The 21,397-nt window shown below is 42.0% G+C and overlaps 1 protein-coding gene and 1 pseudogene across 6 annotated transcripts in view; one reads left to right on the forward strand and one right to left on the reverse strand.

Annotated features, from left to right (window-relative positions):
- Positions 1-5,278: 5,278 nt before the first annotated feature.
- Positions 5,279-21,397, reverse strand: part of IL12RB2 (interleukin 12 receptor subunit beta 2) — a 76,202-nt gene continuing 60,083 nt past the window's right edge. For all 6 annotated transcript variants that reach the window (XM_025871800.2, XM_025871797.2, XM_025871801.2 and 3 more), the window contains 4 exons: positions 16,814-16,951; positions 13,907-13,997; positions 11,197-11,296; positions 5,279-6,197 (listed from right to left, as the gene is read on the reverse strand). In XM_025871800.2, coding sequence (XP_025727585.1) covers positions 5,655-6,197; positions 11,197-11,296; positions 13,907-13,997; positions 16,814-16,951 — 872 coding nt within the window. In that variant the 3' untranslated portion in view covers positions 5,279-5,654. The remainder of the gene's footprint in view (positions 6,198-11,196; positions 11,297-13,906; positions 13,998-16,813; positions 16,952-21,397) is intronic.
- On the forward strand, positions 20,467-20,972 carry LOC112823956 (transcription initiation factor IIA subunit 2 pseudogene; annotated as a pseudogene).

The raw sequence follows: 21,397 nt of genomic DNA on the forward strand, positions 1-21,397 counted from the left end.
ATAAAGAACAAGTGTCTTATGTTACTGGTTTTCATCTGATTTTGCAAGAATGTTTTTGCAGTTTTTTGAACTAGTAAAAGTATTCTGCTATGGGGCGTTCAGGTCTTTTCAGTGACAATTCAGGGCTTTTGAGAACAGTTTATTCTCTGAGGAACTCCCTAAGTTATTAAGAGTATTTCTTTGGGGTCCTATTATTAACTTATAGGTAGTCAAATGTCTGAAATTGTGACAAGGAAGGGAATTTTGAACCTCACCTCACATTCTTTTGCCTAGGGCAAGGCCAGGGTCTCTTATGGAAGAATTATTTAAATTTGTGGAAATTAAAAAAAGGCATGAATTGACTTTTAAAGGGAACCCATGACAGCACATAAATAAGTTTGTATGTTTCTTAGAAATGTGATTGAAATCTCAGCAGATCCAATTAAGACTAGTTTTGCTGCTATAAATAAATGGCCACTAGCAAAATGTGGAACCAATTACCACAGAATGGAGGAAGGGTATTTATGTTTCAATAATTCATATTCACAACAAAATTAAGTCAAATGCAACCCCAAGAAAGCCTTCATATATGGAAAAAGAAATAGGTAAGTTGGGTGAGGTAATAGCTGTTTTTTAATTAAAGAGAAAACACATTGCTCTGGCTGTTTTTCTATTTAAAAGGTATAATGTACTTAAAGCTTTAAATATTCAATTTATCAATTCCTTAAAATAATGGACTTTACTGGGAGTGTTACTTTCTGTGGCCTACCTGTTCCTTCTATTATAGGATTTTAGATTAGCTGGGTAGATAAATTTCCAAATTCAGGAGTGCCAGATTTTTTCTGGTCATTAAAGCTTTACCGTGGTTTTAGGTAGATTTCTCAAGAACCAATAATCTAGAACTTCAAAAGTACAGAAAAACCATTTTTTGGTTCCCTAGTAAAAATAGGCATCAAAGATTTTTATGGAATTAAAAGTCAACTACAGGCAGAACTCCAGTTGATGTAAATTAGTAGAGCAGTCTTGCATAGGAAGGAATTAGAGTAAAGTTGATGCTCTGAAACAAGACTGCCCAGTATTATGTACTAGTTATGTGACTTAGTTTGTATCTGTTTCCCCAACTCTATAGTCAGCACTGCATTACACCCTTCAAAACTGCATGTACTAAGGACTGTATTATGTGTTATTGATCATTATTCCTGTTAAAATGGGGGATTTGGGAAAAATTAGCTTGTGATATAAACTTTGTATTTCCAAGATCCATCGTTTGAGTTATTACCCTAAAATTTCCAACCCCCACCCTCACCAAGTGTGTCATCTACTTTGCCTTTTTTACTTTTCTGCTATACCCCCTCTGACAGGAGTACTATTGGTCAGTGAAAGTGCCAGACACGGTGGAGGATGAAAGCGGCATGGGCTTAAAGAAAGTGCTCAGCTCAGTAGGGTCTGTCTCTAGATCCACTGTTTCAAGTCTTCGAAAGAAATTGGTAATACTTCATATTTTATTGACTTTATCCAATTATAAAAGTAATGAGTATTCGGTGAAAAGGATGCAAAAAAGTAATTTAAAAACCTATGGCTGGAGATAACACTAGCATTTTGGTGTATATTCTTCCAGGGTTGGTTTTTGTTTTTGTTTTTGCATTGATTTTATAAAAGATGATTCTCTTCAGCCTTTTGTAACTGACCATTTCCATGTCAAATATGTTATACTTTTATAAAGACTATAGTATGCTTTTCAGCAATTCTAAAATCCATTCCAATTTCAGGCATGTTAAAATGGTGGGGGGGATGTCCATCATAGAAATTGATGGAATATTATAGTTTAGGAGTTTTTCCTACTCAGAACATAAAGTAATGGTGCGTCCTAAAACTGGTGGAATCAGATTCCATGAAATTGAGTGTTTCATTATGTGGATTATGCTATAACCACGTCCTTACTGAAGGGCATTTAGGCCCCCTCTCCATTTTAATCTATGCTGTGATCAGTCCTTTATCCAACGGAATTACTTATTCAAATTTTACTGAATATCATTGTCCAACTGCCTCCAGAAAGGAGCCTGCTAATATTCCTGGTTGTGAGCACCAGTTTCTCTGATTAATACTGGCTAATTTTTCCCTTGATTTTGCTAATTTGATAAGTGAAAAATGGTATTTAACTTTCATTTCTTTGATTACAGGTGATTGTTTCTTTCATGTTTCTTGGGCAGTTACATGTGTTGTGAGTTGGTCCAGTCCATTTTCTTTAGTGTTGGCTTTTATCATACTGATCTCTTAAGAGCACCTAAGTTTGTTATTTTGGGCATATATTGCAAATATTTTTATCTAACTTAGTGTATGTGTTTTGCAAAGTTAATTATTAGAGATTCTCATTTAGGCTGTGATGTAAAGATCTGACTCCTTTCCGTTGACAGCCAATTGATTGTGTATCTTTTATTAGTGGAAAGGAGATCTTTCTGATCTCTAGTTACGTTAGAGAAGTGACTTCAGAGTTCACTTACCAGCCTTTCATAGGGTGGATAATATGAACGTCCAGGAGTCCTTCAGATTGGGAAGAGAAAAATGGGGTTTTTTTGGAGGGTTTGAGCTGCGATATTGGAACAGATCACAACTGTATCAGATGAAGGAAAAAGAGGCTAATGGAGAAAAACCAAGAATCAAACATAAGGGATTGACTAGAATAGAATGTGCCTAGCTTGGCATGTCTTTCACTGGCCTGAGGGCCTTGGTGAGTTGCAGCTGTGGGCTATTAATGGAAGCTGAGAAATTAGGACAGAATGGAAGGGAAAAGTCAGTAAAGGGAAAGAACCAGATAACACTAGTTAGACTTTATTGCCAAATAAGACAGGGGCCCAGGAAATAGAATCTCCGGCTTCTGAGAAAGAGGGCCCTTTCAAGAGGCAATTTAAGATATTAGTGGTGGAGATTCCCATGAATCCACTAAGAGTGAATTTGAACTCCATTTGTAGTATCTAGGTCTCAGAGAATAAGGAATTTCATGTGTTTCAATAGAGCAGAGATTTCTGGGTTGACTTTGGGATGTACAGAAGGAGTGAGGATTAAAATCATAGCTAAGTATCCTGAGTAATAAAAACTGGGCATATGAATATTCATGAGCCTCACCTAGTCCTGGTTAGAGGAGGCAACCTGATGTATTTTGACTGCATCCTGCAGGATGAGGGGACTGTGCAAACTACTTGGCAAGGGCAGAAGGTTACCCGTCCTCTGTTCTCCATGAAAAGAGAATCTTTTATCTGGCATAGTGGAGTAGCTAATTCCCAAAGAGGTCTTTAAAATACGAGCTACTGCTACATGTATTATATAGCAATGTTGTTAGTGACAGTAGGTTAGAATGTTGGGAATGAAAAACAAATAGTTGTCCCAATAAAGAGGAAGCAGGCACAGCTAGACTGGCTTCTGGAACAGAAGGAACAAGTGAAAGCCGTGGCAGGTGATGGTTCTTACTTTCTATTGATAGCCTGCTATGAACCAGGCATGGTGCTGGAGAAGCAGATTACCATCATTCCTGCCTTCATGTTATTTACAGTCCAGTAGAGGAAATAAGTGGTATGGGCATCATGCTTAGGGAAGCATTGAGAGGGTGAGACCTCTGTGGTCTTAGAAGGAGCCTTTAGAGGTCAAGGAAGTCTCTCAATTTTTTTTTTTTTTTTACTTTTTAGGAAAACAAATGCAATATCACCTGGAGACAGGAAAGGGTCTAGGGGTAATAAGGAGATCAGAGCTGGGTGTTGGGTCCAAGCGGGGAGGGGATGAATGACTAAGATGGATACCAGGCAATCAAAAGAAAATCAGGGATAGGCAAAGCAGGTATTTCTTTTTTTTTTTTTTTTTAAGATTTTATTTATTTATTTGAGAGAGAGAGAGAGAAACAGCATGAGAGGGGAGAAGGTCAGAGGGAGAAGCAGGCTCCCCGCCGAGCCGGGAGCCCGATGTGGGACTCGATCCCGGGACTCCGGGATCATGACCTGAGCCGAAGGCAGTCGCTTAACCAACTGAGCCACCCAGGCGCCCTATGATTTCAATTTCTAGAGCTCTGAGGGACATCTGGTAAACCAACACTGTCTTGGTGCCAGTGTTTGGGTTGGGGTCAGGGTAGGGGGTAGGCCTGGGGCTTGACAGGGATTTAAGAAGAAGGTTCTTGGACCTTTCATCCTGTTATTTGGGAAGGGCACTAAGCATTTTGAAAGACTTCCCCACCAGCTTTGCAGAAGGGCCTATAGTGAAGGGATAGAGGCAGTGATGGGGTAGGGGAGGGTGATAAGCCAGGGGCCACAGCTTTAAATGAGTAAAACATGTATCATGTTCCAAGTTCTCATGCTGAGAAAAAAAGTATCTTTTAGGCTCAACTTGAGCTGTCTGAGGACCAGCTCAGAGTCTTCCTGAGGAAGGAAAAATAGGATGCCTTGGGGAGAAGGGGATGACACAAGTGTAACCTTAATGATTTGGGTCTTAGACCCTGAGACATCCCTGATCCTGAAGGCAACAGCTGCTGCAACAGAAGGAAGAGGAAACAATGTATCAGCCTTTGGCCCACTACTTTCCAAGATACTGGATTGCAGAGTGGGGAAGCTATTGGCCCAGGGTCTTAACAGCAGCGGCAGGTTTATGGTAACTTTCCACCATCAAGCTGCTCTTGATTCACTGAAAGAGGGTGAAGATAAAATAAAACAATAGGAAAAAGGTACATTTGTGTAGGCTTTCACAAGGACAGTCATGACCATCTTGGGGGGGGCTTTTATATTGGTGTTCACCAGAGTCTTTTATGTCTTCATCTGTAAAACTGGGTTGATCTGTTTTGAAAACTCCCTATAATAATGCTTCCTAGTGTATCCGTCATTCAGATGTGTGCCCTCCAATACAGTAGCCACTAGCCATGTGTGACTAATTACAATTAAAATCCACTTACTCCCTCAGTCCTACTACACACATTCCAGAGTGGTCAGTAGCCATTGTGGTTCATATCTACTGCATTGAACAGTGAAGATATATATAACATTTCTACCTTAGGCCTATTGAATGCTACTGACCTAGGTGTATGACCTGCATGAACAGTCCCCTGGACTATTAGTGATTGCTAGTAAGAGCTTTGGTTTCTACTCTACCCTTTTGCTTTACTGGCCAACAGAGCCAAGAAAGATGCAGGAACCCAGATTGCAGTCTAGGTACACATGGTGTACAGGTGACCGTTGGACAACATGGATTTGAACTGTGTGGGTCTATTTAGGTGGATTTTCTTCAGTGAATACAGTACAGTACTATAAATACATTTTCCATATGATTTTCTTAACATTTTCTCTAGCTTTATTGTAAGAATACGGTATATAATAGATACACAAAATATCAATAAGAGTGGTCATCAGACCCAACAGTTAACTTTCTGGGGAGTAAAAAAAATACATACTGATTTAAGCCTGTGCCCCTAACCCTCACACTGTTCAAGGGTTAACCATAATCCTAAGGCTCTGGAGAAGGCAAGACGAGGTATCTGGGTTAAGGTCAATTCTCAGTTCCCAAGATTGACCCTGAACTGCTCGTCTGTCCTCTAGTTGCAGACCTGATGGCAGCACCCAGAAGTGTTGCCTGCATGAGCAGGAGGCTGGGGAGGTGGGACACATTGGGGACTAGGGACACATTGACTTTCCAAGCTTTACCACTTACAGGATGAGGGAGCTGCACCCCATCTTTAACCGATCCAGAGTCAGCTTCTTATCACAGGAGAAGGTGAGCGGGTGAAGGGAACTTGAAGGGAAAACGGAAAGAGAGATGTGCTGAGTCTCTAGTTCTTCCAGAGGGTCAGTTATAGGAACCTCATGTGAAGGGAGATACTGTATGTTGGAGGGTAAGTATCCCTCATGGGTGGGAAGGTAGTCCACTGGAAGGACTGTCAAGGGGCTGGCTAGGTGTCCTGGCTTTGAGTCAGGACCCCTGCTCCCCAGCATCTTGTACAGATCCACTAGTTGTCCCGTCTCTGCTATAAAAGTTTTTGAAGGTGGTAGGCTTGAGGCACTGTACCCTGTGTCTTCCTCAGAGTTATAGTGACCTTGGACTCCTTGTCCCTTGTCTGGCCATTTGGGGTGATAGGGATGTCTGAAGACTGGGGTCACTTGATGAAGGACTTCGGTGATGACCAGGGTCTCAGGTTCTTCAGGATTGGGCCAGTCTGTCAGGAGCCTGTCCAAGGCCAGCTGCGTCTTCTCCTGAGAAAGGGGAGGAAGAGGCTCATACAGCTATGTTACGTAAGTAGCCCTTGACAACTGACTTCTCCAGGGTTGTGAAAGGCCTCGCAGCCTGCGCTGCCTAGGTGGCACAAGGTGGGACACTGTGGGCCCTTCCTTGACTTTGTGACATGAGTGAAGCAGTTAACATCAGGGAAGAAGACAGGAGCCATGGACTCCTTAACTCCGCAGCCAGTGAGTGACTCACTACCCAGCTCAACCTTCAACCAGACTGTTTCTGATGGGTCCAACTGCACTAGCTATTTCTCTAGGATAGCGGGCACAGTACATTCAAAGGGAAGGCTGGGCTTGCTCCTGTCTATGGGAAGAGGCAGGGAAGACTCAAAAAGTCACACTGGAGCTGAATCTTGAGAGATACTTTCCAAGTAAGGAGGTAATGGGCCAGGAGGATGGGTCTGTTCCGGAACCTGCTAGTTCTTTCTTTTGCCAGGTAAACTGAGGCTTCGGAAATCTGAGGTCATGATTAAGAGATTTTTAAGGGATGCTAATGAGTTTGGGCTTTGATTAAAGGTTCAGGGTAAACTGGAAACTGGAGTAACTTGGGAAAATGTTCATTCTTTTTTCCCCTATGGCTAATTTTGTCTGTTACTTCTCTGCCTTCTCTTTGTCAATATCACATCAGTTACTAGCTCTTCAATGTCCTAATTCTTCCTTTCCCAAATTATGGATTCCTGAGTCCCAAGTCCAAGCACTTTGTTAACATTTTTCTTTCTAGGCTTTATTGGGCTCTACCTACCCCTCAAAACTATCTTTCACACAGACTGCTTGATCTTTCTAAAGCAGAGTTCCAAAGCCTTCATCAACTCGGACTTAATATCTGCAGTGAAGCTTCTAGCCCTTAGTGGGGTAGTCAGGTTCCTGCACCTTCTTCTACCTCCCCATGTGTCCATTCAGAAACTATGTCAGGCACACCATCCTGGTCTTTTTAAAACCATTTTTCTCTGCCACCCCCATGCTGGTGCTTCCACTGCCAGCCACTGCTCTGCTTTTGTTTGCTGCACCATTTCCTGCTTGATGCCCTTCCTCTCTCATGAAGCCCCTCCTGATTGTTCCCTGCACTGGACTCCAACAGCAAAGAAACCACCGTCAGGTTCTTGGCACATGATGTTTTATACTGTCATTTTCTTTTTTTTTTAACATGCCCACAAACCATCTACAAACAGGGATCATTCATGCCTTAAGAGAGGAGGAGGAGGACAAAAGATAGCCTTGGAACGGGGGAAACCCTGAGGACTGGTCCCAACTCTGACACTCTACAGCTTGGGCAAATTCCATCAACCTCTCCAGCCTTTGGTTCCCTCATCTGTCAGATGCCAAGTTGTGTAAGAGTGCTTAGGTCTGGATCGGCCTCTGATGTCCCCTTCTTTCCTTGAGCATGGCATGCATCCAACAAGTGAATGATGGTGCTGTCTCAGGACAGACTTCCGCAAAGGACACTGACAAGCTAGAGGGTAAGTGTGTGTTTCTTTCTTGGGAGTGTGCTCCTTTTCTGATCATTACCCAAAACTGGCTGTAGCACAATGGTCTGGCTTGGTAGATGGCCTTCCGCTCTGGGAAGCAGAGCTGTCAAAGCGCTGTTACCCCAGATGTGGGAGAGACTATACAGGATGCAAAAATGGTTTGTTTTCTTAAGGTGAGGCATTTGCTATGCCTCCTTGAAGGCTTTGACAGTATTGATAGAGCCTGCTCCTCAGAGCTTGTACAAAGCAGGCCCTCTGGCTAACAAGACCTGGAACCACTTTTAGTTCAGGTATCTCATGGACATGGTTTAGTTTCTACAAGCTCAAAATGGAGAACATCCCAGTGATCCCTTTTATGATTTGGCCTTTTCTCTAGAGCTTGAAGACCTGTTATATTTTATCCACATCTTAAAAAGTGGTAAGGGGGATCTAAGACCTAGAAACTCAAAAGAATTCTGAGAATTTTGTTGGAGGTGAAAGACAGAATAGTATGTTTCTAATGTCTGCCTCAGCCTATTACCAGGAGAGCAGTTTGGGTCTTTAACAACAGTCCACCCACTTCAGGGGTCAAGTGAAATGGTGTTCTGAGGCTACCTCAAGGTCATCATCACAGATGCCATGTTTAAGCTAAATTTTATTTTCTAATTTACCGGTTATTTTTGCAAAATACATGTATGCACATAGTTTTGTAAAATAATTTAAAAGTTTAAATAGACTTTGTAATAAAAATTAAGTGACCCTCTTACCTCCAACCCGCTACCCAAAGGCAACCAACATTATCAGTTTCATATGTAGGATTCCAGAAATATCCTGTACACATGCTGCAGTTGTGTGTGTGTGTATATAAAATCTCCTTTTTATACAAATGAGAACCCATTTCAGACAACTGTTACAAACTTTTTTTTTCACCTTCAAATATCTTAGGGATTTTTAGACATTTAGATCTCTCTCTTTTTTTAGTAGTTACTTAATATGGATGTACCCACGTTTAATCTGCTCCCCTGGTGGAAGGCTATATTATGCCCAATTTTTTGGCTTCTATTTATAATGCTACAATGAACATACACTATACAACTCTGGACAAATGGATGGCAATTTCTGTTATCTTTTCCCTGTGTTACTGTCCTAACCCTTGTGTGTCTTTCTTAGCATTTCTTCTAGGTTTTTACAGCCTCCATAGGCCCTGCACACCTCCGTTTCTCCTCATGCCCAAGCAGAGGCAAACAGACCATGATGCCAAAGCTACAAGTTTGGAAGCCAGGTGTCCGGGACTGACCCAGTGATGCTTCCCACCATGCTATTTCAGGCTCTTAGGACATGGGACTGTGGAATCTCAGCACTGGAAGAAATCTTGAAGCTCAGCTGATGCAGCTTCTGGTACTTGAACGCAGTAGCATCCTTATCGAGTGCATGCCCATGGGTCATCACAAGACTGCCACCAAGTGAGAGCCTGGCGTGGGAATACCTTTTCAGTTAGCCTGTTCAGCTCAGAGGTGCTGACTGCTAGAAACACTCCCCTCACCCTATGCTTAAAGATCTTTTAGAGAATATAATATAATGGCAGATAGCACATCCTACTTGTATGTGAATCCAGGATCCACCATTCACTAGCCAACTAGTGTTGGGCAAGTTACTTAGTTCCTCTGTGCCTCAGTTTTCTCATCTGTGAAATGATGATAATAGTACAACCTCATAAAGCTGTCATATGGATTAGATTTTAATGCGTGAAAGAGGTTTTTTTTAAAGTGCCTGGCACAGCAAAGCTATATAGCGGTAGGTATACCTCTGTATCTGTCTATCCATCTATCTGTGGCTGTAGATACACTTCATTTGATCATGCTTAGCTTTATTGCACTTTGCAGATACTGTATTTTTTACAAAGTGAAGGTTTGTGGCAGCCCTGCTTCAAACAAGTCTGCTGGCATCATGTTTCCAACAGCATTTGTTCACTTTGTGTCTCTGTCACATTTTGGTAATTCTTGCAACATTTCAAACTCTTTCATTATTATATTTGTTATGGTGATTTATGATCCATGATTATGACTTGCAGAAAGCACAGATGAGGATTAGCATTTTTTAGTAATAAAATATTTTTAAATTGAGGTATGTATATTGTGTTTTTAGACAATGCACTGCACACTTAATAGACTGCAGTATAGTATAAACGTAACTTTTATGGGAAACCTAAAAATCCATTTGACTTTATTACAATACTCGCTTTATTGCAGTGCTTCAAAACCAAACCAATAAATCTGAGGTATGCCTGTATATATGTATATATAAACATAAATATATTATTTAATAATACAATTATATACTATATTTATAATTATGTATATGACATATAATACATATAATTAAATATATGTCTACATATGTAAAAGCTACTGTTGCTATTATTGTTCTTGCTATTGTAACTTAATGGGGACAAAATCCCTCAATAGTGGAAGATGTCAAGTGTGTCTTCCTGGGAAGAAAGTAAACCACCTTTGCCTTGTATGACTCACGTGCCTTACATGACATCTTAATCCTCACACCAGTTTACATGGAAGATACTGTCAATTCCTGTTTTACACAGGGTGAAACTAGGGCTCAGATCATGAGGCAAGTTGCCCAAGGGCCATCCACCATAGTAAGTGGCAGAGGTGGAGTTTGCACCCAAACTTTATTTCAAAGGCCCTGACAGCAGTGACTTCAGTTCCCACTGAGGCAGACATGGCCGAAAGCTGCTCTCTTCCTGAGCAGGAGCTGGTACCACTGACTTCTGGCCTGAGAAAGGGTGTGGATGAGAGAATGCACTGTGTAACTGCGGAGAAGAATCTTGGAGGAGAATGGCTATAAGGTGTGAGGAAGAGTGTGGGGCTGCCAGGGTCCTGGGCAATGGGAAGACTACTGGCATACCGCCTTCCTCCTCTTTGCTCCCCTGAAATGCAGTCTTGCTCCATATTCAGATGCCTCCAACTCCCAGAACCCCCACCCAAGACCCACCGTGAGCTATTCTCACCTCCTTGGGCTGTGTGGCAGTGCCCTTCTCATCCTTTAGTCTCTGCTCTCCCATCTGCCAGCCGAGCAGCCTCTCCTTTGAAACCTTTTCCTTACACAATGGAATGACTTACTGGCTTCCTGCCAACACCAAAATAGTCTGAGCTCTATTTATCTGTTCTATGCTCAGGACAGGAAATGTCACGGTAAAGCTCCAATTCTCTTAAATTTGGATGAGTCAGGCTAGTGCTCAGCAAATGGCAAAAATACTTGCTTTTTTATGTCTTTTGAAGTTGTTGAGGTGAGGACGGGAATATAAGGCAGAGAGAAGAATGAAAAACTATGGGTCTTTTAGTCTTGGTCATAAGCTTCAGAAAATTCCTGTGTGTGGGAGGGATGACTCAGTAACCTAGCACCGGGGGCTCCACCTGTCCAAGGAACTAAGCACCTTGTAACTAGAGTGGGAAACTTACATCACTGGAATCCAGTCAACTCACCAGTAAGGCTTATAACCTTACCTCCACGATGGAGTATTTCTTGGCCCAGGTGCTGTTCGCTGGGTCTGGAATTTCTTTACTACACCACTGAGGTCTGAGGGCCAAAAGGAGAACAAATACCCTGTAGATAGAACAATGACGTCTGGTTAAGTGTGCCCATGGTGGCATGGAAGCATTGATTCTTAGTGCACTGATTTCATTGTAGAGGTGGTTCAGTATAGGGATATGCAAAGTGAATACAATAAAAACCCTGAAGGAGAAAGATGATGCATCATGCAAGGCTAGACTAGTTTTCTGTGAAGTTTGGATAGATGATAGAGTCATGATGCAGCCATTTGGGGTTTGCTAAATAAACTATGAAACTTTTACTCAATGTAATGTTTAGCTGTCACTCTCCAGCCATGCATTCATTCCACAAACATTGACTAAACCCCTAATGTGTGATGAGCACATGCCATATACTGGGAATGGAATAGCAAGCAAGAAGAATGGTTCTTATCTGTGGGGAGCTTAATATTTAGTTTAATATTAGTGTAGTAACAGGTAAACTATTATGAATAAAGTAAAAAAAAAAACCTTAACAAAACAGTATACAAAGGGCATAAGTAGCTTGAACATAACCATGTTTTAAAAAAATACCTAGAAAAAAAAATAGAGAAATAACCCAAACTCAACAGTAGTTGGATTCTTTTTTTTTTAAAGATATTTATTTATTTATTTGACAGGGAGCACAAGTAGGCAGAGCGGCAGGCAGAGGGAAAGGGAGAAGCAGGCTCCCCACAGAGCAGGGAGCCCGATGGGGGGCTCGATCCCAGGACCCTGGGATCATGACCTGAGCCGAAGGCAGCCACTTAATCAAAACTGAGCCACCCAGGCGCCCCATCAGTAGTTGTATTTGATAATCAGAAGAAATATGGGTCTTTTTTTTTTCTATCATTTCTGGGTTTTTGAAAGTATTTTAAAATGTGTTTATATTTTGTGACATGGAAAGAAAAAGTCCTACAAATATTTCTAATAAATGCATGTGACTTAAATGTTTTATTTTTTAAACATTCAAAACTAATATGAAACATTTTTGAAGAATTGGCTTTAATAAATTAAGCTTTGGTGTTTAATAAGAATGGAAAGCTTCCAGGATGTTTAGCCCTTTGAAGCAAGAGATGTGCCCATGTGACTGGTTTTTCTCCAAACAAGTGTGAGCAGATCATGCAGATGAGGACGGTGCCCAACGGATGGTGGGCCAATAAAGTGGAAGAAAACTGGGTCCCTAATGACTGTGTGGAGCACAACTGCCAGCCAACCTGGATGACTCCCCTCAGGACTGTTCTATGGCAGATAAATAAACTATTTTATTAAAGCCACATATCTGGGGACTTTTTTTTTTAAACAAAAAAGCCTTCACCCTGATAATATTTCCCTGAAGAAGATGAATTGTGATTCTGCTTGACTCTATTGGAATTAAACATTTTCAAAGTCTACCTAAAGAGAGCTCTGCTTTGAAGTATCTATCACACATGGGAGCTTCAGTAAATGTAAAGCTTTTCAGACAAGTTCAATGGCTAGCAGAATGACTTTGAGCTAGTTTTATTTTGACCTCTTAACTTTACACATTAGAAGAAAACTGTTGAATAACATTAAAAAATTCTCTTTACAAAATACTTGTTTAAAAAAATTGTAGAAAATAGTTAAACAGAATTATAGTCACCTGTTATTCTATCCTCTGATATAGCCACCATTAATATTTTGGTGCATATTGTTGGGGTAAAGTGTGTTAATCACTACCCAACACTCCTTTACCCTCTTCCTTAGGAAGAGGACCTTGATTTCCTGGGATGACAATGAGCCCAGATGTAAGACCACAATTTTAAGTCTCCCTTGCCTCACCAAGTTCTGGCCGTTGAGGTGTAACCAAAAGTGTCCTGACTTCTTCATGTAAAGGCTCCTGCATAGGGAAGTGTCGGCACCTTCCTTCCTTCTGCCTGTAAGCTGTAGAATGCAAGCATGACGGCTGTAGTTCCTGCCGTCATCGGACCATGGAGTGAGCTTGAGGATGGAAGCCAAGAGAGGACAGTGGCACGAAAAGACAGAAGGAGCCTAGATCCCTGATGACTACAGAGCTACTACACCAGTCCTTGACCTAAGTATACTTCCTTAACTTGGGTGAGAAAATGTCGCCTAGTTTAAGTCCTATAATTGGCTTTTTATGTTATACAGAGCCAAATTTAATGCTAGCTGATATATCTTGCATATGGGTATGTGTGTGTCTATGTACTTTTAAAAAAGTGAAAGTATGTAATTCTTTGCAACCTTTTTAACATGTAATATTGCAAATATTATACCACTTAATTTTCTTATACCTCTTTAATGGCTATAATATGTCATACAGCATGAGACATAGTATGACGTAGAAACCAATCCCACATCACTGAGCATTTAGGTTGTTTCAAATTGTTCTCCTTTAATGAACAATAATTCAGTGAACATACTTGCCACTAAATATCTGCGGATACTTATAATAGCATAAATTTCTACTTAGGAATCGCTATGTCATAGGTAAGTTTTAAATTTTTTCAAAATGTTTAACATCTACTGTTGTCCAAGAAAGTTGGATAAATTTAGTCTACCAGCAATGTTTGAGAAAGCCCATTTCTTTGACACATAGTGGCAACAGCTATTATCATTAAAAAAAATAAAATAAATTTACTGAAATTGGAAAATGTACCCAACTCACTTTTGCCGGAAGTAACGCACTGAGAAAATGCCCACCATGACGACAGCAACACAAATGCTTGGTGCCACAAACACACTCCAACTGGCTTTACCTGAAAAGTGAGCAAACCCTGTGACTGAATTATCTGCAATGGACATCTAAAAATACTGTTTCGTCAACCCTCTGGCACCTACCCACAGCTACTGGGTAGCTGGGCTCAGGAACAAGGCCAACTTGTTTTTGTCCCTTCAGTTAGGGAAAAGGGGCCCTAAGGGGGCCAGCTCTGTGGTTCTAAGGAAGGGGCTACAGCCCTACAAGGGCTCCTTCCTCTAACAGGGGCGGAAGGAGAAGGGGATATGGTATACAAAGCACTGGCTGTGAACCGGGAGCCCTGAATTCTAGTCCTGGCTTTGCCACTGACTGCTATGTGATGAGGAGACTGATCTATATTCTTGATCTGTAAAACGTGAATGATGACGTCTATCTTGAAGGTTGCTCTGAAGATTAGAGATGGTGCATATAAAGCACATGGTGCTCTTTCCGAACATAAGCAGCCCTTGAGAAATGGTATTACTGATTTTACTAAGCCATTGGAAAAGCCTTCTGTCTAACTAGGGTCTTTAAAATTGTTTTGATTCCTCACTATGAGTATGTATTTTGCTGTGTCAGGATTCTTCATTACGTCATCTGGTTATTGAGTATTAATGCATCAGGCCCTCTTAGGTGCTAGGATGCTGAGTTCACTAGGACATGGGCTCTCCTGCCTTAAGTCACGAATCTAGTCCAGGAGACAGATGTGTAAACATGTAAATAAACCATGATGCCATGGGGTATACAAAAAAAAAAAAAGGCACGTACAAGACAGTGTAGCAGGGATCAGCACGGGAAATGACATCAAGGGCAGCTCAGGATGTTCTCCTAAAGGCACGATGTGAAAAGTGACAGATTTGAAGGATGGAGCCAGCAAAGCAGACAAGTTAGGGAGGCAGACTAGACAGAACCAGGCAAAGGCACGGCAAGAGCAAACAGTGCAGCACTTTCGGGCAACTACAGATAGTCTGGTCTTGCTTTCAAGTATAAATGATAAGCATGTGGCGGAGGATGAAGCTAGATGGGTGAACAGGCGCAGATCATGCAGGGGTTGGGAATGGAGCAATTTGAATTCCGGCTTGAAGGCCCTTGGGGAACCACTGATGGGTGCCACAGGAGGTGGAATATCCCAGCACGGAGCAGGGTGTCTTGCAGAAAGAATCTTCTGATGGGGTGCAGGACAGGTGGAGGTGGGCGCGGGGGGTGGGCAGGAGGGGGAGGATGAGCAGGGAGGGACTAGAGGCCACAGACCTGCCAGCCCTGAGAGAGGTGTGCCACCAGGGCTGAAAGGGGGAGTTGACACAGGCAGCTTTGCTACCCCCCACCCCTGCCCCAGAATCTTCATGATCTGACATTTCTTTAGCATCTGCTGTCCTTCCTGGGCAGATGGGACAAGTCTGGAGTACCACAAGTAGAAAGATGCGGAGTCGTTAATCCAACTAACTGCTCAAAAGTTAGCTTTCATGGGAGTACTAGGAGCTTTCCCAGTGGAGAAGTACCTGGCATAGAACAACAAAGTCCTGAATGATCAACTGGATACCCCATGTTGCAAAGCAAAACAGCTTGTTTCATTCCTGGACCAGATGCAGCCAGGTGCTACCAGAGAGAACAGCACAATTTAGCCCGCGGAGGGAGGCCCATGTTAGCTAGGTCACTTCTTTATATACTCCAATTTAACTGAAGTCACTAAAATCTGAGTTTGAATTGTAGTTCAGCCACTTGCCACTTCTATGACTTTGGGTAATCTTTCTGTACCTTCTGGGCCTTATAAAAAGGCATTCTCATCCCTTATTCCTTTATTCATTTTGAATTGAGTGCCTCCTGGACTGTGGCCAGGTACACTCGTGTAAGGCAGACACTTTACGTGGCTGTGGTCAGGATCAAATGAGTAAAAAAGCATGTGTTATGCAGGTTGAATTGTGTCCTCCCAACCCAAAAATCCCTATGTTGAAGTTCTAACCTCCAATACCTCAGAAAGTGACCGTATTTGGAAATGGGATCATTGCAGAGGTAACTAGTTAAGATAAGGTCAGACGAGAGGAGGGTGGCCCTAATCCAGTATGATCGGTGTCCTTATAAAAAGAGGAAATTTGAACAAAGACCCTCCAAGGAGAATTCCATGTGAAGATGAAGGCAGAGATCTATAAGCCAAGGAACACCACAGATTGCCACTCAACTTGAGGGGAGAAGCAGGGAGCTGATTCTCTCATAGTCCTCAGAAGAAACAACTCTGCTGACACCTTGAACTCAAGACTTCCACCTTCCCCAAGTGCGAGAAAATAAATTTCTATTGTTTAAGCCACTCAGTTTGTGGCACTTTGTTAGAAGAGCCCCAGCAAACAAATACAGTATGCAAAGCACTTAACACAGTGACTGGTGCATAGTAACTATCCGATATGCAATAGCTGCTATTATTATTATTGAGATTATTCTCACTGGTCATTGGAACAGATATTTAGTGAACAAGTGCCATGTGCTGGGCACTGTACTAGACCTTGAAGATAAACAGATACCAGTTCCTACCTATTGGATTCAGAGTTTTGAATAAGGGTCAAATGTAGTGCATTATGAAGGAATTATGGAGGTGCATTGGGGAAGGCTTCCTGGAGGAGGAAACATTTAGGCTGAGTTTTGAAAAATAAGTGGGTACTATCTCCAAGCAGACCATGAAGTGGTAGGGTACTCCAGTTAAAGGAAACAGCAAGTGCAAAGGTGTAGCGGCAAGAACGTAATTAATGAGTTAGAGAAACTCTGATCATCTCTATGCCAAACATAGTGGGAGTGTATGCCCATGTAGGAATCCAGGGTGGACACACCATCTTTAAAATTGTTTCTTACCTTGCAGACAAAATTCCCTCTCATTTCCTGGGGGGCTTTCACCAGCAGCTGTCAGAGCTGTCATCCACAGGACATATGTCACACTGGGCTGCAGGTTGTCTATTGAATGTGAATTTGGGGATACCCTATAGGGAATTTCTGAAAGGAGGATAAAGATAAAACAAGAAAGGCACATATTAAAGGAAATATTTGAATGTGAGGTTTTACTTTTGTTGTTGTTAATGCTCTATTTAATTTGAGCATTGTTGTTTTAAAACAGTCCTAATTCATTAGTACTTAATATTTTAATAGGCCCTAGACACTGTCATTTATGGAGGTCCTACTTCACAGCATACTGAAATAATTAAATATATTTTCTGTGGTAAAATCCTCTGAAAGAACTTTTATCATTCTGATTTTTTTTAAAGATTTTATTTATTCGAGAGACAGAGTGTGCAATGCAGGAGCATGAGGGAGAAGCAGACTCCCCGCTGAGGAGGGAGACCCAGGGGGGGCTCCATCCCAGGGGATCATGACCTGAGCCAAAGGCAGACGCTTAACCAACTGAGCCACCCAGGTGCCCCTATCATTCTGCTTCTGAAATTATTTAGCTGTAGTAACTCCTTTTATTTCCTATGACTATAATGTTTCCAACATTTTTAGGTATCTTTGAGAACTTTTGGGGAGGAAATTAAATACACAAAATGTTTTCAATGGAATTTTTAAGCAAGCTAAGTTTAGCAGTTAATGAAATAGACAACATTAATTTTGATTTTCTGCTTTTTTTTTGGTAGGTTCTGGATACTGGTCTTAATGGGTTTAATACGATGATCTGCTTTGACATAAAATCTAAACGTGGGAGCAATGGTACTTAGATTAGATTTACTTGGCAGTTTAAACCTAGATTATCAGTCCCTTTTGCTCTCAATACTCCTGCAGAGTCTCAGCAGGGAAGATGTTGGGTTTTTTGGGCAATGCCCTGATGTTTTTCTCCTCCTGTAGTACATAGGCAATCTTCTCCAGCGATCTGCCGGGTGTGAGTTTTGGAGTGACTTCTCAAAAGCTGGGGATGCAGGGGCAAGGGGACTACAAGATCAAGGGCAGAACTTTGGCAGGAGTAGCCTGCTGGCTCATTCAGCAGATGTGCCTGTGCTGGTGATCAAAGTGGAAACCAGAACCCAGCACTTTGAGCTGCAACATCAGTTACCAGCTCACAAACCCCAGGGCAGGTCAGACAATGCTCCTGTTTGCTAAATTTATTTCAACAGTCACAAATATTTATTGAGCTTGTGCTCTGGACAAGTCACCAAGTATACAAAAAGCACAGAATCCGCCTCGAAGAGTTCACCATCTAGTGGGGAAAACAGACTTCTTATACTCCCACACCCTTGCTTACTATGGACAACCAGCAAGAAGGAGTCCTCTAATATCAGGGCCACTCCACCCAACGGGGCTGAGGCCTGAGCAGATCACTTAACAGCTGTGACTATCAGAGCAATTTCTATATTCAACATCCTGTTGAGAAAAAAGTACCATGTGGAAAACTGCAAGCCAACTCTAACCTGATGAAATTGCTTGCACAGACTTAAGCAGTATGAATAAACTCAAAAATCTTTTCCCTTATTCCTAAGGGAGGGGATTAAAATATTAATTTTGGAGAGACTTTTGCTGCAGCAAAGCATCAGTGAGCATCAGAGTCAACTATCCCCAATGTGTGGAGGCATTTTCAGCTCTGAAAGTGAAATGAGAGCTCAAAACAGAGGGGAAGGGATTTGAATGGTTTGCTGGGCCAGAGAGGTTTGCATGCACACACACACACACACACACACACACACACACACACACACACACATTTGAAGAACAAAAATAGTAACTCCGTGGAGGGAGCAGTGAGGCGGGTGATGGCACCAGCAGTTTGGCTAGCAGAAGAGGTTGTGTTGAGTAATGGGACAAGGAAGTCATGCCAGAAATACTGGTTCTGCTGCCTGGTCTGGACTGCGATCTCCAGCAGAGATAAAGGGGGGCATTCAATCAGTGGGGGTCTGAAACTTTAGGCTCCCATGGTGGGTGGTGAACCGAGGAGGCACTAGTTTAGGAAGATGGGACAGCTGCCAATCATTTGAAAGTCTGCAGGTAGGAAGGTCAAGTGCCACCAGACAAAACAGCTGCTGTTACTGGAAACTAGTTCTAACCTAACAATCTACATTGGTTTAACAAAGTGTGGGGCAATATTCACTCATGTGTCAGTCAACAAATACTCTTTTTATGAAGCATCTCCTGTATGCCTGGCTGTATTGTAGGTACGTGGAGACAATGGTGAGCCAATTGCCACAGCTTCTTCTTTCACGATGTGTAAGAGTCTGTTGACAAAAGCAGCCCAGTAGTAACAAAGCACAATGTGTGCACTGGTAGAGACATGCGCTCTTGGTGCACACGGCAGTATCGGCACGTTTCCAGAGAATCCTCTGTGCAAGGTACTAAAACGCAGATGCCCCACCCCAGCTGCATCCCTCCTTTCTGCTCAGGCAGGACTACTGCACACCCCATGTGCCCTTCACGCTGCTGCCTGGGGGGCAGCACCGAAACACAGAGGACAGGGCCCCTTCTTCCCTGGCTCTCCATCTTCCTCTTCCGTTTGTGATGCCACTCTCTTGGGCATCTTCTTCCCTCGTCCTTAACCTACTTCCCTCCATTACTCTCTAGAAACTGCACTTGTGGATTTGCCAATGATTTCTGGTTGCCAAACACAATAAGGAGTCGTCAGTCCTTGATTACAGCAGTTATGTCACTTCTGTGGGCTTTTCCATCTCCCTCAGTAGACCGTGAGCTCTCTGAAGATAGGGGACAGGTCTAATTCATCACTGAGTGCTTACTAAACAAAAGGAAAACTTAATTTAAACTGGTGTGAAATAGGACTTTGAATCTGCACCTCCTTTCAACTTTTTTTTTAAAGGTTTTATTTATTTACTTGACAGAGACAGAGAGAGCGAGAGAGGGAACACAAGCAGGGGGAGTGGGAGAGGGAGAGGGAGAAGCAGGCTTCCCGCCGAGCAGGGAGCCCGATGCGGGGCTCGATCCCAGGACCCTGGGATCATGACCTGAGCCGAAGGCAGACGCTTAATGACTGAGCCACCCAGGTGCCCCTCAACTTCTTTTAAAATGCCCTTACAGAGGGGGGTGCCTGGCTGGCTCAGTCCGTGCAGTGTGCAACTCTTGATCTCCAGGTCTTGAGTTGGGTATAGAGATTACTAAAAAAATAAATAAATAAATAAAACTTAAAATGCTCTTACACAGATTTCAGATTCATCAGATTTGTGGTAAAATAGGGTAGAAATTTTCTTCAACATGTGCAAGAGTAGCTTTAAGAACCAACTGATCATGTTGATTGTTAATAGCCATCATGGTTTAAATTCTGCTAAAATGACAATTGGGGGTGGGAGGAAGGAGCACATTTCACATGGAGAATTCCAAATGGCCCACAAAGAGGTCAATGAAGTCATCAGGTTCTGGGGTGCATTTCTGAACTGACCCTGACAGGCCCAGTAGGAAGCAGCTCTGTTCAATGATAGATTCTACTTATCAATGGTGGATTTAGTTAAGTGACTGCTTGCAAGGCCTTATAATAGAATTCTACAGAACTGTTAAAAAAGAATGACGCAGGGCGGGAGGTTTGTGGTCCATGGGGTGCCAGCCGAAAGGTCCTGGGGGAGGTCCTCAGCCCAGCACGATATTTTTAGCCAGGACATAAGCACAAGCCTGAATAAGAAAAACAATTTCTTCCTCCTCAGCCATGGCATATCAGTTATACAGCAATACCACTTTGGGAAACAGTCTCCAGGAGAGCCTTGATGAGCTCATACAGTCTCAACAGATCACCCCCCAACCTGCCCTTCAAGTTCTACTTCAGTTTGATAAAGCTGTAAATTCAGCATTGGCGCAGAGGGTCAGGAACAGAGTCAATTTAAGGGGCTCTCAAAAAACATACAGATTCTGCGATAATGTGTGGACTTTTGTACTGAATGATGTTGAATTCAGAGAGGTGACAGAACTTATTAAAGTGGATAAAGTGAAAATTGTAGCCTGTGATGGTAAAAATACTGGCTCCAATACTACAGAATGAATAGAAAAAAAAATGGCTTTTTTTATGCCATCTTCTGTTATTATTCATCGCTTTTTTGAAGAGAAGCATAGAAGAGACTTTTTTAAAATTTATTCTGGCATTGCAGAAATGACAACACTGTGCTATATATACTATCAGAATTCCAATAGAAAGAAGCTTATAACTCTAGCCTCTTACATTACCTTTTCAGCATGAAGAAACAGAAGTTTTTTTTTAATAACAAACATTGTTGCCTTCCTAAGAACATCCTTGAATAAATTCATTCTAAAACTCAAAAAAAAAAGAATGATGCAAATCCATACGGAATGATGTGGACTGATATATTATTGAGAGGTAAAAGCAAAATGTAGATCAGAATACAGAGGATGATCCCAAATATATGCTTTTATCTGCATTAACTTTTTTTCCGGAAGACCATGTGAAGAACTGCTATAACCTAAGAATGGAGGAAGAGATAATTTCTATTGTATAGCTTTCTGAACTAT

This window comes from Callorhinus ursinus, unplaced genomic scaffold (assembly GCF_003265705.2).
Source record: "Callorhinus ursinus isolate GAN/ISIS: 27379988/994484 unplaced genomic scaffold, GSC_fseal_2.0 scaffold9, whole genome shotgun sequence".
Lineage (NCBI taxonomy): Eukaryota > Metazoa > Chordata > Mammalia > Carnivora > Otariidae > Callorhinus > Callorhinus ursinus.